Here is a 13,197-nt window from a genome sequence, read left to right as displayed (position 1 = left end):
TTAATTGAAACTTTAACCTCAAGTTCGGTTAGTGACCAATCTTCTCACTCTTAAGTCATTATCCTATATGTAGACAAAGTGTGTCCAAACAACTGAATTAATTTTGGGTACATGCTGCTTAGTGCTAATGTACTGTTTGCTTGGTGTTTCAGTTTTCCTTGATGATGCTTCTGTGTCGCGGACAAGACAGGTTTCCGGCAACTTTTAGGCTGTGCGACACCTAGCTCTTTGTCTTGTAATTTCACAATCAGTACTATATTTAAGTTAAGGTCCTTGGTTCAATCCCTGGGCTCGGTGTCTTTCTGTGTTCTCCCCGTGACTGCGTGCATGTCTTTGGAGGTGTGAAGAAGTTGGAGTACCAACTTCCTCACACCTCCAAAGACATGCACCTGGGGATAGGTTGATTGGCAACACTAAATTGGCCCTAGTGTGTGAATGTTGTCTATCTGTGTTTGCCCTGCGATGAAGTAGCGACTTGTCCAAGGTGTACCCCACCTACTGCCCGAATGCAGCTGAAGTAAACTCCAGCAGCCCCCGCAACCCCGAAAGAGACATGCGGTAGGAAATGGATGGATGGATTGTACAGTATTAGCGGAAAACGGGAAAAATCACATGGCAGTTTTCCATCGGTTAAAACTATAAATGTTGATTTTGATTATGTTTTGAATAATTGCTCAGCACTCGTTGAAAGTATAAAACACAACAGGAGATGACATCCTCAAAAACTCAAAATGAGTAGGATTATAATCTGCAGGTTCTCTTTGTTTATTTGTATTTTACAAATACAATAAGTGATGGTCCTTCAAAATTCTTAATTTATTATACAAATGTAAAAACAATAATGATATTAAGAAACATCCACTCATATAACTGACTTAAATTATAGTGACCAGGAGACTATTTTACTGTATATATGATGGTGTTAATCTGGTTGAGTACCCATAATTCTAATACTTTATGGCTCCATCATGACTCATTTACAAAACCCAAAACCAGTGAAGTTGGCACGTTGTGTAAATCGGAAATTAAAACAAAATACAATGATTTGCAAATCATTTGCAAGCTATATTCAGACTGCAATGATAAGATACTGAACGTTCAAACTTAAAAAAAATTATTTTTTGCAAATATTAGCTCATTTGGAATTTGATGCCTGAAACATGTTTAAAGAAAGCTGGCACAAATGGCAAAAAGCCTGAGAAAGTTGAGGAATGCTCGTCAAACACTTATTTGGAACATCACACAGGTGAACAAGCTAATTGGTAACAGTGGGTGCAATGATTGGGTATAAATGCTCAGTCATTCACAAACAAGGATGGGGCAAGGGTCACCACTTTGTGAACAAATGCGTGAGAAAATTGTCAAACAGTTTAGAACAATATTTCTCAATGAGCTATTGCAAGGAATTTAAGGATTTCACCATCTACGGTCCGTAATATCATCAAAAGGTTCAGAGAATCTTTTTGTAATATCATCAAAAGTTCAGAGAATCTGGAGAAATTACTGCAGGTAAGCGGCAAGGCCGAAAACCAACATTGTATGCCCGTTACCTTCGACCCCTTAGGCGGTACTGCATCAAAAACCGACATCAGGGTGTAAAGGATATCACCACATGGGCTCAGGAACACTTCAGAAAACCACTGTCAGTAACTACAGTTCGTTGCTACATCTGTAAGTGCAAGTTAAAACTGTACTCTGCAAAGCGAAAGCCATTTATCAACAATACCCAGAAACACTGCCGGCTTCGCTGGGCCAAAGCTCATCTAAGATGGACTGATGCAAAGTGGAAAAGTGTTCTGTGGTCTGACGAGTCCACATTTCAAATTGTTTTTGGAAGCTGTGGTCGTCGTGTCCTTCGGACCAATGAGGAAAAGAACCATCTGGATGTTACAGGCGCAAAGTTCAAAATCCAGCATTTGTGATGTTATGGAGTGTATTAATGCCCAGGGCATGGGTAACTCACACATCTGTGAAGGCACCATTAATTCTGAAAGGTTCATACAGGTTTTGGAACAACATGCTACATGTTGCACCCTGCTTGTTTCAGCAAGACAATGCCAAGCCACGTTCTGCACGTGTTACAACAGCGTGGCTTCGTAGTAAAACAGTATGGGTACTAGACTGACCTGGCTGTAGTCCAGACCTGTCTCCCATTTAAAATGTGTGGCGCATTATGAAGCATAAAATACGACAACAGAGAACCCTGACTGTAGAACAATTTAAGCTGTACATCAAGCAAGAAAAGGAAATAATTCCACCTGAAAAGCTTCAAAAATGTTTCTCCTCAGTTCCCAAACGTTTTCTGAGTGTTGTTAAAAGGAAAGGTGATGTAACACAGTGGTAAAAATGCCCCTGTGCCAACTTTTTTTTGCAATGTGTTGCTGCCATTAAATTCTAACTTTATGATTATTTGCAAAACAAATTAGATTTTTCAGTTCGGACCTTAAATATTTTGCCTTTGCAGTATATTCAATTGAATATAAGATGAAAAGGATTTGCAAATCATTGTATTCTGTTTTTACTTATGATTTACACAATGTGCCAACTCCACTGGTTTTGCGTTTTGTACGTTTCAACCGTTCTAAAACAGTACGGTGGCCGAACCGGTATTTGGAAAACATGGAAAATGTACACGTTTTGCTTTTAGTAATGGTAATGATGAATAATATAAGTTAAATAAATAAGTAATACTGTACAATCAACAATATGAAATGAAATCCATAACTAAATATCATATTTATCGCAATACAACCAGCAGCCATGCAAAACACAGAGAATGTTTAATAAAAATGACTTGCTTCTTTTGTCATGTAGATGTTGAGAATTCCGGGGTTTATGAATGTGTATCGCTTGGGAGGAATGTGATTTCTGGCATAATGAGAAGTTTTGTGTTGCTATTGTGGCTAGCACTACATTACTTACTAGCGCTACATTACATAACTTGCACTATATGACCTTCATGCAATTGTTGCAATTAGCTTTGTGTGCATTAACTTTGCCCCAAAATTAGACACTTGTATGTCGATGTGATCTGTTACGTCGGCACCAGTCCCATTAGAGAACTGAGTTTTGGTACCCGTCAGCAGTCAGGAGTTAGTCATTTCTTGATTTGCTCATGTAAACCAAAAGTAGCCCTGAATTTACTGGACTAAACCTCTTTGTCTGAATAATGTTCCTGGTGCTGGTTTTCCAAGAATGCCCCAGCTAGCAAGCTCCATTCAAGACACTGGCAGAAACAAAATTAGTTATTTTCTGTCTGTCAATTGAGTATTGATACAGTGGTGCACTGTATGATTGGTTGTATGCATGTATTTGTGCTGGAGCCACATGTGTTCGTGTATTGGTAGTTGTTGACAAAAGGAGCATTATGCACAGTGTTGGGGGAAGAGAGCATGACAGAATTCGGGGAAGCACAATCTTTTTTTTTTTAAAGTGCAATCCTACGTCCTTTGTCATATGATGACCGGCAGGGTAAGAAAAATAAGCATGGAGTTGTGTTAAATGTGTTCAGGATAATCAGATAATGAAGTTAATCATTTGTTTGAATACTGAATGACAATAATTTAAACGGTAGCATCATTAGTGTGTCAGGGAAAGAAAATGCCAATATTACTCTTACATACGGTGTTTTAAAAAAAAAAAAAACGTTTCCATATGAGTTGAGAAATTGTGTTAGATGTAAATGTAAAAGGAATACAATGATTTGAAAATAATTTTCAACCCATATTCAGTTGAATAGGCTATAAAGACAACATATTTGATGTTCAAACTCATAAACATTTTTCTTTGCAAATTATCATTAACTTTAGAATTTGATGCCTGCAACACGTGACAAAAAAGTTGGGAAAGGTGGCAATGAATACTGATAAAGTTGAGGAATGCTCATCAAACACTTATTTGGAACATCCCACTGGTGTGCAGGCTAATTGGGAACAGGTGGGTGCTATGATTTGGTATAAAAGCAGCTTCCAATATATAAATATAATTAAAGACAACAAAACATAGTAAATATATAGCTCCAGGCTGAATCCTGTTAATGCAAAATTAAAATTAAGTACAAAGAAAATGGAGAATGTCAATCGATATAATTATTTATTTAGCCTGTGATGCCCATCCTATTCCTCCCTTCCGTCCAGGGGCATATTTCAGTTTATTTTTTATGGCATCATGGACCATCGTTTCGGTCCCCTTCTGTGTATCCAAGACACTAGCTGTAAACAGGCAAAAAGAATACAAATTAATTAAGGGTGCATGTGATTTACCCCAATCAAGTTAATGTAATTATTAAACACACACACAAACTCACCTGTGACTAAATCGAGCAGCTTCGTCTCGGCAAAGCTATTTTTTTCCCCCTCTCCCCTTCATGTTCAGATTGGATATTAATTCATTTGTCATGAACCCGAAATTGAACACGCAAGTCATACATGCAGGCCAAAAAGTACGGAATTTTGCATTATTACAATTCCTGATCTAGCACTCATAGATTAGAATTTGGGTCTTACATCGCCTATTTTTAATATATATAAAGAGAAAGAGGAAAATACCTGTCCATGATGGTGCTTAAACAGCTCTTTAAGTCATATCCACCAACCTTTGAGAGCCTGGCTGTCTGCAAATATACAAGAGAATGTGTTTAGCATACACTGGGGGAAGGGGCTGGCAAACACATACATATACATTCAAGTATAGGGCCTATTTTATTTACACGTGTTTTATCTACACGATTTCATAACCTGAAATTTCTATCTAAATACAATAATATTTCCGATGTAAAAACAGCTACACAATTATAATGTTATAATTACTTACCAGCAAATCTTTCTTGCTTGGTTAAGTTTTTATCAACTCGTCAAGGTCGAGTAGTTCCTCCACTGTCTCCAATTTCTGCACATGGAAGGACAGTTTTATCAAAAAATTATCCTTTTTGGTATCATATGTATCATAGCAAGTGTACTGTGTCGTTCCATATGCATAAACTGAAATCATTGGTACATTGCCTTGCATTAACATTCTGCTTTTCAATTACCGGTAGTGGTAGATGTACATAGACTTAGGGGCGGACCAGATGAAACGTGGGGGAGGGTATGTTTTTTTTGGGAAAAAAAGAGATTGTTTAGCAAAAACTGAAAATTAAATAGTTTGTTCTCCTGACGTATGTATATATATATATATATATATATATATATATATAAAAAAGTTTGCTCCGGTAAGCTCTGCAAAAAAAAAAAGTTGGTTGCCTTCTTGTGCCAAGAGAAAAAACTTTGTACCCCCCCAAAATTTCTGCGCTCCGTGCAGTCTTTTATTGTCAATCATAAAACATCTTTCAACAAAATCTGTCTGGATATTTTAATTGTTATATATTTTAGTATACATGTTCACGGTGGCAGAGGGGTTAGTGCGTCTGCCTCACAATACGAAGGTCCTGCAGTCCTGGGTTCAAATCCAGGCTCGGGATCTTTCTGTGTGGAGTTTGCATGTTCTCCCCGTGAATGCGTGGGTTCCCTCCGGGTACTCCGGCTTCCTCCCACTTCCAAAGACATGCACCTGGGGATAGGTTGATTGGCAACACTAAATTGGCCCTAGTGTGTGAATGTGAGTGTGAATGTTGTCTGTCTATCTGTGTTGGCCCTGCGATGAGGTGGCGACTTGTCCAGGGTGTACCGCGCCTTCCGCCTGATTGTAGCTGAGATAGGCGCCAGCGCCCCCCGCGACCCCAAAAGGAAATAAGCGGTAGAAAATGGATGGATGGATGTTGGCCAACAGGTCAACAGTGAAACCATTTGGAAGTTTCAATACTTGACAAAAGCTCTTGTAATAGCAGTACTGGCTTTATCAGTAAAATAAAAAATAAAAAGTAAAGATCATAGCATTTAATATTACATGTATCCTTTTATGGGCGACCCGTGGACTTGCCTTTTGAGACAAAGCCTTGCTAACAAGTCAAACTAATTAAAAAATACCTGTACTTAAAATAAACTGGCAACATTTTAAATAAACATTAAAATGAGCCAGAAAAACCTAACTGCCATCCAGACGGGTGTTTTGAAGATCAAAATCAAGAGGAAGTAAATTAATACAGTGACTGGCGCGGCTGTAAAAGACAATGGGTACAGAACCAAAAAAAATGGTTTGTTTTGTGTTAGCCTGGAAAAACTATTGTTTGCTTTTGGGCAGGTGGGGAAAAAAATTGTCTGCTTGGGGAGAAATTTTTTTTTGCTCAGGTCCAGTTTATACAGTCAAAATAAACGTTTTCCTGCAACCCTCTTGTGAAAGGGCCAAAATTATATCGATATAAATAACCAGTATTATCTCAAGGTACAAACCTGAATCTTTATGGACGTCGATGGTTTTCTTTGCAGTGAAATAGTTCGATTTCCAATTCAAATCTTCGCTCTTAGTCTTGCTTGCTGGACTGGAAAGGAAGTACTTCAGCACGCATGCGCACAAGCTTGGCTTTTAGTTCACGCTGCCATCAAGCAGCGGTTTCGTTGAAAACTGTCGCAAATGGCCGATGCGCGCAGAATGTTTGGCAAGTTGAATTGTACAAGTTGAAACGACGTTGAAAAGTCGATGTCCCCCAATAATGAAAACAAACTAGATTTGCAACATATGGTGTGGTGGGGTCAGTTGGTTGTGATTTGGTCGGGATATGGTTGAGTGACGTCGCGACGTAATTTCAACCTCACCTCGACGTTGAACTAAGGACGGGTGCCCACTGGGAGGCTGAAGCTTAGAGCTGACAGTGCATCCGCCGCTGCTGCTCCCAAGCCCTGGAACGACTTACCTCTGAGTGTTAGACAAGCCTCCTCTCTTCCTGTTTTTAAATCTCTCTTACAAACATACTTTTATTCCATGTCATTTAACACTTAGTGATATCCATCCTGCAATGGCACCCCATTATACACCTGCCGTGAACCTTTTTTTACGTTTTTATGTTTTATTTATTTAATTTTATTTTATTTAATTTTTTTTTTTATCATGTTGTTTGTGTTGTGTTGTGTTTGCCCGGTTCTCGTTTTAAACCTGCCCATTGTACAGCACTTTGGCTATTCCTGTGGTAAATTTTATATGTGCTATATAAATAAAGTTGATTTGATTTGATTTGATCAACAAGAAGGTGTGTAGTATTAGTAGCTTTGGTTGTTCGAAATAAGAATAATTCACTGTCTTTGGAGAAAGATAGTGTTTCTCTTTTTGCATCCATGATATGTAAAACCTGCAATATCTAACATGCCAGGCATTATGTGGTAGGAGTGGATAAGGGTATAAACATTGGAGAAGAGACCAAAAACCGAATTGAACCAATTATATATTTTTTTAATGAATCAAGTTAAGAGGTTATGTATTGAATGCTACTTGTCATTAAGTTACTTTGCATGATCACTTATTGTATATCGGACAAAGAAGAACCCAATTAGTCTTGATGCAGAGTGCAGATTGAGGAATTTATGTCTACTTTTTGCTGTTTGAGTACCTGTACCAAAAAACTAAAAATGGATCATGCATATAATAAGTATTTGTATGAGATTGCGCTCAACCGAATGGTTTTTTCAAGTAGTCATTCCTAGTTAACATTAGTTAACACTATGGCGTCATCTTCTGCATACACAATTGGAATCAGCCAAAAAAGAACCCTCACTCTTCACAATGCTGTTTTTCAGGGTCTCAACAGTAATGTTTTCCTTTTTTTCTTCATCTGCAGAGGTACATTGCAGTGGAAGACTCCCTGGATGGTGAGAGAAAGGATCTTCAGGATCGAGTGGTGACTTTGGAGTCACATTCTCGTCAGTTGGAGCTAAAAATGAAAAACTATGCAGATCAGAGTGAGTACAATATATTAATAGGTTTATACATTCCCTCACCCATCACACTTATATGGACGTAGAATTGTCTCACATCAACTTATATATTTCAATATGATATTGATACATAAGCATATATTAATGAATATACAAATACAAATATGATATACAAATAAATAATTTTTTTTATTAATAAACGTGTATTTGTAAATATATTTTTGAGATTTGAAAATATATTTTTGAGATTTGAAAATATATACAAATACAAATTATGAATATAAAAATATGACACAAATAAATCAAGAATTTGTATGAATAAACATGTATTTGTAAATTTATTTTTGAGATTTTAATATAAATATGTTTGATTTTGTATATGTATTTGTATTGAATTTGCGTATGTGGATCGCTTTTTTGCTTTTGTGTCGATGAGACATTCTTACCACAAACCAGATGCGTAAATAAATGTGACCTGGTTTGAATGTGGAGTTACACACTCCCCAAACAACCAGCAGAGGGCACTGCAGCCAGAGCTGTCTGGGTCACAGACATGGCGAGCAAATCAGAGGCACACTAGGGAGGGTCATATTGTGGATTAAATGGATGAGTGAGTAATTAGTAGTATTGATAACTGTTTCAGGCGTGTTGTAATAGTGCCATGGTTGTATCTACTAGATAGTTTTAGTCAGTCACTCAACTTTTACAGGTGTTGATTTGACGACGACTTCTAGCAACTTTAGCCAGATAGCAGCTAACGAAGTAGAGCAAGGCCAACGCTATTAAGGCCTACTTCACTAGTAGTAGCACTGAAATATTGTATCTGTACATCACTGGAGGATCTTTCTTTTTTCTTCTCCTACTTCTACTTTTACTTCGTTAGATATTTTGGATGTTGCCAGACGTTGTCGTCACATCAACACTTGTAAAAGCTGAGTGACTGACCAAACTATACAGTAGATACAACCATGGTACTACTAAAACACACCTGAAACAATTACCAATACTAGTTATTACATACCCATCCATTTAATCCACTATATGACCCTCCCTAGTGTGCCTCTGATTGGGTTGCCAGTGTCTGACGATGTCTGTGACCCAGACCGCTCTGGCTGCAGTGCCCTCTGCTGGTTGTTCAAAGGCGTGTGAAACTCTCCATTCAAACTCAGTCACATTTATTTGTGCATCTGGTTTGTGGTAGGAATGTCTCATAGACACAAAAGCAAAAAAGCGATCCATCCATCCATCCATCCATTTTCTACCGCTCATTCCCTTTGGGGTCGCGGGGGTGCTGGTGCCTATCTCAGCTACAAACGGGCGGAAGGCGGTGTACATCCTGGACAAGTCGCCACCTCATTGCAGAAAAAAAAGCGATCCACATATGCAAATTATACAAAAACAAATACAAAATCAAGAATATTTATATTAAAATCTCAAACATATGTTTACAAATACATGCTTATTTATGTGTTTGGGCAGCATGGTGGAAGAGGGGTTAGTGCACCAGCCTCACAATACGAAGGTCCTGGGTTCAATCCTGCGCCCGGGATCTTTCTGTGTGGAGTTTGCATGTTCTCCCTGTGATTGCGTGGGTTCCCTTTGGGTACTCCGGCTTCCTCCCACCTCCAAAGACATGCACCTGGGGATAGGTTGATTGGCAACACTAAATTGGCCCTAGTGTGTGAATGTGAGTGTGAATGTTGTCTGTCTATCCGTGTTGGCCCTATGATGAGGTGGCGACTTGTCCAGGGTGTACCCCGCCTACCGCCCAAATGCAGCTGAGATAAGCTCCAGCAACCCCCGCTACCCCGAACGGAACAAGCGGTAGAAAATGGATGGATGGATGGATGTACGTTTATTTATACAAATTCTTGATTTATTTGTACGTCACATTTTTATATTTATAAATTTTATTTGTATATATTTTCAAATCTCAAAAATATATTTACAAATACGCGTTTATTTATACAAGTTATTTATTAGTATATCACATTTGTATTTCTATATTTATTAATATATGCATTTGTATTATATTGATACATATAAGTTGACGTGAGACAATTCTACTTCCATACACTTACAGCATTCAAGTTTTGTGACTATTGTGTATTTTCTTTTAAATAGTATTTCAAGGGAGCTGGTAATGCTGCTTAGAGAATTTACCAAAGCGTTGCAAGCTGGGATGTCGCACAGCTTCCCACCGAAGTTATGTTAGAAAGACTGAATCAACAGCACCTCTGCTGGTTGCAGCCTAACAGTGCACCCAATTTTGGCTATATCACTTTTTTTCATAATTATCCAAACATATGGATGGATGACGGATAATAGTAATAATGCACGGGGCTGTCAAAAATAATGCTTTGACGGTAACTAATTTATCAAATGAGTTACGTTAAAATCCTTAGGGTGATTAAAGACATATCTACACTAAGTCGTTTAACCTCTTAAACGAATAATTATTTAGCCTAAGCACCGTTTCAGCCACACTAAACCTGCATTTAAGGTCCCCCTCCTCGGACAATTTTTTTACACAGGTAAATCAGCCGTGTAATTCTTAAATTTCAAGCACTTAGCTTTGTATGGACTCATTATGTCAGGGTTATTAGTTGTTGAACCCCAAGATGCAGGGATGGAGGCAGGCATTGGATATGAAGACATTTAATATAAATAATAGAACAGGAACAAACAAAAAGCACGCACGTGGGCGGAATAACAAACTAAGGGAGCTAGCACTGGAAGCTAGAAAACAAAAAGGAACTTTAGCATGGAAGCTAGGAGGATCACAAACAGAAAAACTGGAAATAACTAATGGCTAACAAGAACAGCTTACCGCTACGACAACCAGGACAAAATGTTGCATGACAGGTAATAGCTGAAAAGAATCATAGACACGACAAGAGCAACATATGGCAACGACAAGTCCGAATGACAATACAATGATCCAGCACTGACTGGAGGAACAAAGAAGGTAAAATAGGAGCTGGCCAATTGACATCATGACATCATGAATTGATTAACGTGGACCCCGACTTAAACAAGTTGAAAAACTTATTCGGGTGTTACCATTTAGTGGTCAATTGTACGGAATATGTACTGTACTGTGCAATCTACTAATAAAAGTATCAAAAACCAGATGCCAATCAGCCGCAGCTGAGTGAAAACAGGACACAGGGAGACAAACAGGAAGCTGAACCAAAATAAGAGCACTACACAGGAACTAAGTACAGGAAATACTAAACACAGAGGAAACAGACAAATGCAGAGGAAAAAAAACTAATACATAGACAAACTGTCAGGGGTAAGCCTGACAGTAGCCCCCCCTCCCATAACGGATACCAGACGTTTTACGAACCCTCCCCCCCTAGAAAAAAAACTGTCCAAAGTCAAGGGAGGGTGGAGGGAAGACAAGGTGGTGGGCCGCCAGGCCCAGTGTCTCCGCAGCCAGCGGGGAAGAGTCAAGTGGCGACGGCGAATGGAACGCCGCTGCCATTTGCGAGGCGGTCGCCCATGAAATGACCACCTCTGTGCCCTCTGCTGGCCCACCGGAGTGCGTGGTGGTGGCGCCCCCTGCTGCTGGCCCACCGGAGTGCGTGGTGGTGGCGCCCCCTGCTGCTGGCCCACCGGAGTGCGTGGTGGTGGCGCCCCCTGCTGCTGGCCCACCGGAGTGCGTGGTGGTGGCGCCCCCTGCTGCTGGCCCACCGGAGTCCGTGGTGGTGGCGCCCCCCTCTGCTGGCCCACCTGAGTGCGTGGTGGTGGCGCCCCCCACTGCTGGCCCACCTGAGTGCGTGATGGAGTCTGCTGGCCCACTGGAGTGCGTGATGGAGTCTGCTGGCCCACTGGAGTGCGTGATGGAGTCTGCTGGCCCACTGGAGTGCGTGGTGGAGTCTGCTGGCCCACTGGAGTGCGTGGTGGAGTCTGCTGGCCCACTGGAGTGCGTGGTGGAGTCTGCTGGCCCATCGGAGTGCGTGGTGGAGTCTGCTGGCCCATCGGAGTGCGTGGTGGAGTCTGCTGGCCCATCGGAGTGCGTGGTGGAGTCTGCTGGCCCACCGGAGTGCGTGGTGGCGCCATAGGTTGCAGACCCACCGGAGGTGATGGCGCCGTAAGTTGCAGACCCACCGGAGGTGATGGCGCCGTAGGTTGCAGACCCACCGGAGGTGATCGCGCCGTAGGTTGCAGACCCACCGGAGGTGATGGTGGCGTCTGGTGGCGGCGTCTGTTGCAGACCAACTGAAGTCAATGGCGCCGTAGTTTGCAGAACCACTGGGACGAGAAGTGGCTGTGCATCCCCATCTGCACAGCTACTGATAGCCCCCCCCTCAAGGGACGGCTCCAAGACGTCCCCAGATAGGCCCACAGTCAACAGGGGTGGGTGGGAGAGGGCTTGAAAAGCAGCCGAACTCTTTTTTAAATTAGCCATTAATTTTAAAGCTTAATTAAGCCTCTCCGCCATAGATATCGCTGCGGGGTTCGAATTTGGCTGGATCATTCTGTCAGGGTTATTAGTTGTTGAACCCCAAGATGCAGGGATGGAGGCAGGCATTGGATATGAAGACATTATTTAATATAAATAATAGAACAAGAAAAAACAAAAAGCACGCACGTGGGCGGAATAACAAACTAAGGGAGCTAGCACTGGAAGCTAGAAAACAAAAAGGAACTTTAGCATGGAAGCTAGAGGATCACAAACAGAAAAACTGGAAATAACTAATGGCTAACAAGAACAGCTTACCGCTACGACAACCAGGACAAAATGTAGCATGACAGGTAATAGCTGAAAAGAATCACAGACACGACAAGAGCAACAAGTGCTGTGCTGAAAATTGTAATTTTCCTGAAGGAACTCTCCTGACGGAATAAATAAAGTACTATCTAATCTATCTAATATGGCAACGACAAGTCCGAATGACAATACAATGATCCAGCACTGACTGGAGGAACAAAGCAGGTAAAATAGGAGCTGGCCAATTGACATCAGGTGTGACCAGATGCCAATCAGCCGCAGCTGAGTGAAAACAGGACACAGGGAGACAAACAGGAAGCTGAACCAAAATAAGAGCACTAGACAGGAACTAAGTACATGAAATACTAAACACAGAGGAAACAGACAAATGCAGAGGAAAAAAACTAAAACATAGACAAACTGTCAGGGGTAAGCCTGACACATTGATCGTTTACAAAGTGAGTTCGAAAGGAAGTGACGCCAGAAAACCAGCGCTCCACACAGGAAAAGACATCAGAAGAACGCGCCACAGGCAGCTTCATAACAAAGATGGAGGCGGATCATCCTGACATGCCCGTGTTTCTCCTTCTTCTACATGTACAGGCGCTTTTGGAAATCGCAAATTAATACCTTAAGAGAAGGCAACGAGCGATTGCAGCTATTTCGGATACAACA

General features: G+C 40.8%; 1 protein-coding gene and 1 long non-coding RNA gene across 4 annotated transcripts in view; one reads left to right on the top strand and one right to left on the bottom strand.

Moving 5' to 3' along the window:
• spag9b (sperm associated antigen 9b) overlaps positions 1 to 13,197 on the top strand; it is an 81,449-nt gene that overhangs the window by 19,385 nt on the left and 48,867 nt on the right. For all 3 annotated transcript variants that reach the window (XM_061908792.1, XM_061908791.1, XM_061908793.1), the window contains exon 2: positions 7,706 to 7,826. In XM_061908792.1, the coding sequence (XP_061764776.1) occupies positions 7,706 to 7,826 (121 nt within the window). The remainder of the gene's footprint in view (positions 1 to 7,705; positions 7,827 to 13,197) is intronic.
• On the bottom strand, positions 4,079 to 6,485 carry LOC133557885 (uncharacterized). Its single transcript, XR_009807864.1, has 4 exons — positions 6,327 to 6,485; positions 4,813 to 4,887; positions 4,548 to 4,612; positions 4,079 to 4,211 (listed from the first exon to the last, which is right to left on the bottom strand). It is a non-coding gene; the product is annotated as an uncharacterized LOC133557885 (long non-coding RNA).

This window comes from Nerophis ophidion, linkage group LG08 (genome assembly GCF_033978795.1).
Source record: "Nerophis ophidion isolate RoL-2023_Sa linkage group LG08, RoL_Noph_v1.0, whole genome shotgun sequence".
Taxonomy (NCBI): domain Eukaryota; kingdom Metazoa; phylum Chordata; class Actinopteri; order Syngnathiformes; family Syngnathidae; genus Nerophis; species Nerophis ophidion.
This window is presented reverse-complemented; position numbering and strand designations above follow the sequence as displayed.